This window comes from Sinocyclocheilus rhinocerous, unplaced genomic scaffold, assembly GCF_001515625.1.
Source record: "Sinocyclocheilus rhinocerous isolate Xijiao unplaced genomic scaffold, SAMN03320098_v1.1 scaffold736, whole genome shotgun sequence".
Classification (NCBI taxonomy): Eukaryota; Metazoa; Chordata; class Actinopteri; order Cypriniformes; family Cyprinidae; genus Sinocyclocheilus; species Sinocyclocheilus rhinocerous.
The window spans coordinates 118,639-120,615 of NW_015631744.1; the positions used below are offsets into that span (position 1 = coordinate 118,639).

Genomic DNA, 1,977 nt, shown 5'->3' on the forward strand with positions numbered 1-1,977 from the left:
CTTTCACATTGTTTTCTGGTGTTTTTAATTTCTTTCTTATCACTCTCTGGTTTTTCTCATCTTGTTTTCATTGCTCTCATGTGTTTCTCATCTCTTTCTCATTACTCTCTGGAGTTTTTCTTATCTTGTTCTCACTCCTCTCTGGTGTTTTTCATCTTTTTCTCATCATTCTCCAGTGTGTCTGGAGTTTCTTATCTCTTTCTCATTGTTATCTGGTGTTTTTCATTCCTTTCTCATGAATCTCTGGTGTTTCTCATCTATTTCTCACTCCTCTCTGGTGTTTTTCATCTTTTTCTCATCATTCTCCAGTGTTTCTCATCTCTTTCTCATCACTTTCTGGTGTTTCTTATCTTGTTCTTGACACTCTCTGGTGTTTCTCTACTTTTTCTCATTGCTCTCTGGAGTTTCTCATCTCTTTCTCATTGTTTTCTGGTGTTTTTCATTTCTTTCTGGTGTTTCTCATCTATTTCTCACTCCTCTCTGGTGTTTTTCATCTTTTTCTCATCATTCTCCAGTGTTTCTCATCTTTCTCATCACTTTCTGGTGTTTCTTATCTTGTTCTTGACACTCTCTGTTGTTTCTCATCTTTTTCTCATTGCTCTGTGGTGTTTCTCATCTCTTTCACATTGTGTTCTGGTGTTTTTCATTTCTTTCTCATGAATCTCTGGCGTTTCTCATCTTGTTCTCACCACTCCCTGGTGTTTCTCAGTGTTTCTCATCTTTTTCTCATTGCTCTCTGGAGTTTCTTATCTCTTTCTCATTGTTTTCTGGTGTTTTAATTTCTTTCTTATCACTCTCTGGTTTTTCTCATCTTGTTTTCATTGCTCTCTTGTGTTTCTCATCTCTTTCTCATCACTCTCTGGAGTTTTTCTTATCTTGTTCTCACTCCACTCTGGTGTTTTTCATCTTTTTTCTCATCATTCTCCAGTGTTTCTCATCTCTTTCTCATTGCTCTCCTGTGTTTCTCATTTCTTTCTCATCACGTTCTGGTGTTCCTTATCTTGTTCTTGACACTCTCTGGTGTTTCTCATCTCTTTCTCATCGCTCTCTGGAGTTTTTTCTTATCTTGTTCTCACTACTCTCTGGTGTTTCTCATTTTTTTTCTCATCCCTCTCCAGTTTTTCCTCATTTCTCATTGTTTTCTGGTGTTTTTCATATCTTTCTCATGAATCTCTGGTGTTTCTCATCTTATTCTCCTCACTCTCCAGTATTCTCATCTCTTTCCGGTGTTTCTTATCTTGTTCTAACCACTCTCTGGTGTTTCTCATCTTTTTATCATTGCTCTGTGGAGTTTCTCATCTCTTTCTCATCACTCGCTGCTGTTTCTCATCTTGTTATCATCGCTCTCTAAGGTTTCTAATCTAGTTCTTGTGTTGTAGGTTATAACGTTGTGGTTCGAATTCCTGCTGGTGCGACCAACATCGATATAAAGCAGGTCAGCTACTCAGGATTGCCAGAAGATGATAACTACCTCGGTGAGTTAGTACAGATAACCAGACCAGATTACCCTAGTAATACCACAGTACTCTGATACGTGTTATATATACTGAATGATTGCTGTGTTTATATGCCATGATATTTACGTGGCACTCAAATGAAGAATACCATGCTATTGCAATGGCACATGTCCAGAACAGCTGTGGTATTACAATGCTGCTTCACCGTGACTCTTCCGGGAATTCGGGGTCACAGGGAGAGCAAACGCCGGATGATTGACAGACGCCGAGGTGCTAATGAAAGTGAGTGAGCGTGTCCAGGACGTTTGTGTAGCTGTTCACACTCGAGTCAAAAGGCCAAATAAACACAAACACACACAGCTGATGAATGAGACGTGACCTAAGGTTCACTGTCCAGGTCTGGGCCTGTATTCACAAAACATTTAATCTCACCACTAAGAGTGCTCCTAAACAGCAGTAAAAGTTTTTAGCTAAGAGTTTTCTCTTAAAACCTATTCACAAAGCTGCTGAGACAAACTTG

General features: G+C 39.2%; 1 protein-coding gene across 1 annotated transcript in view; it reads left to right on the forward strand.

Moving 5' to 3' along the window:
• Positions 1-1,977, forward strand: part of LOC107741966 (A disintegrin and metalloproteinase with thrombospondin motifs 20-like) — a 125,189-nt gene that overhangs the window by 76,832 nt on the left and 46,380 nt on the right. The window contains exon 17 of the mRNA XM_016554793.1: positions 1,380-1,475. Coding sequence (XP_016410279.1) covers positions 1,380-1,475 — 96 coding nt within the window. The remainder of the gene's footprint in view (positions 1-1,379; positions 1,476-1,977) is intronic.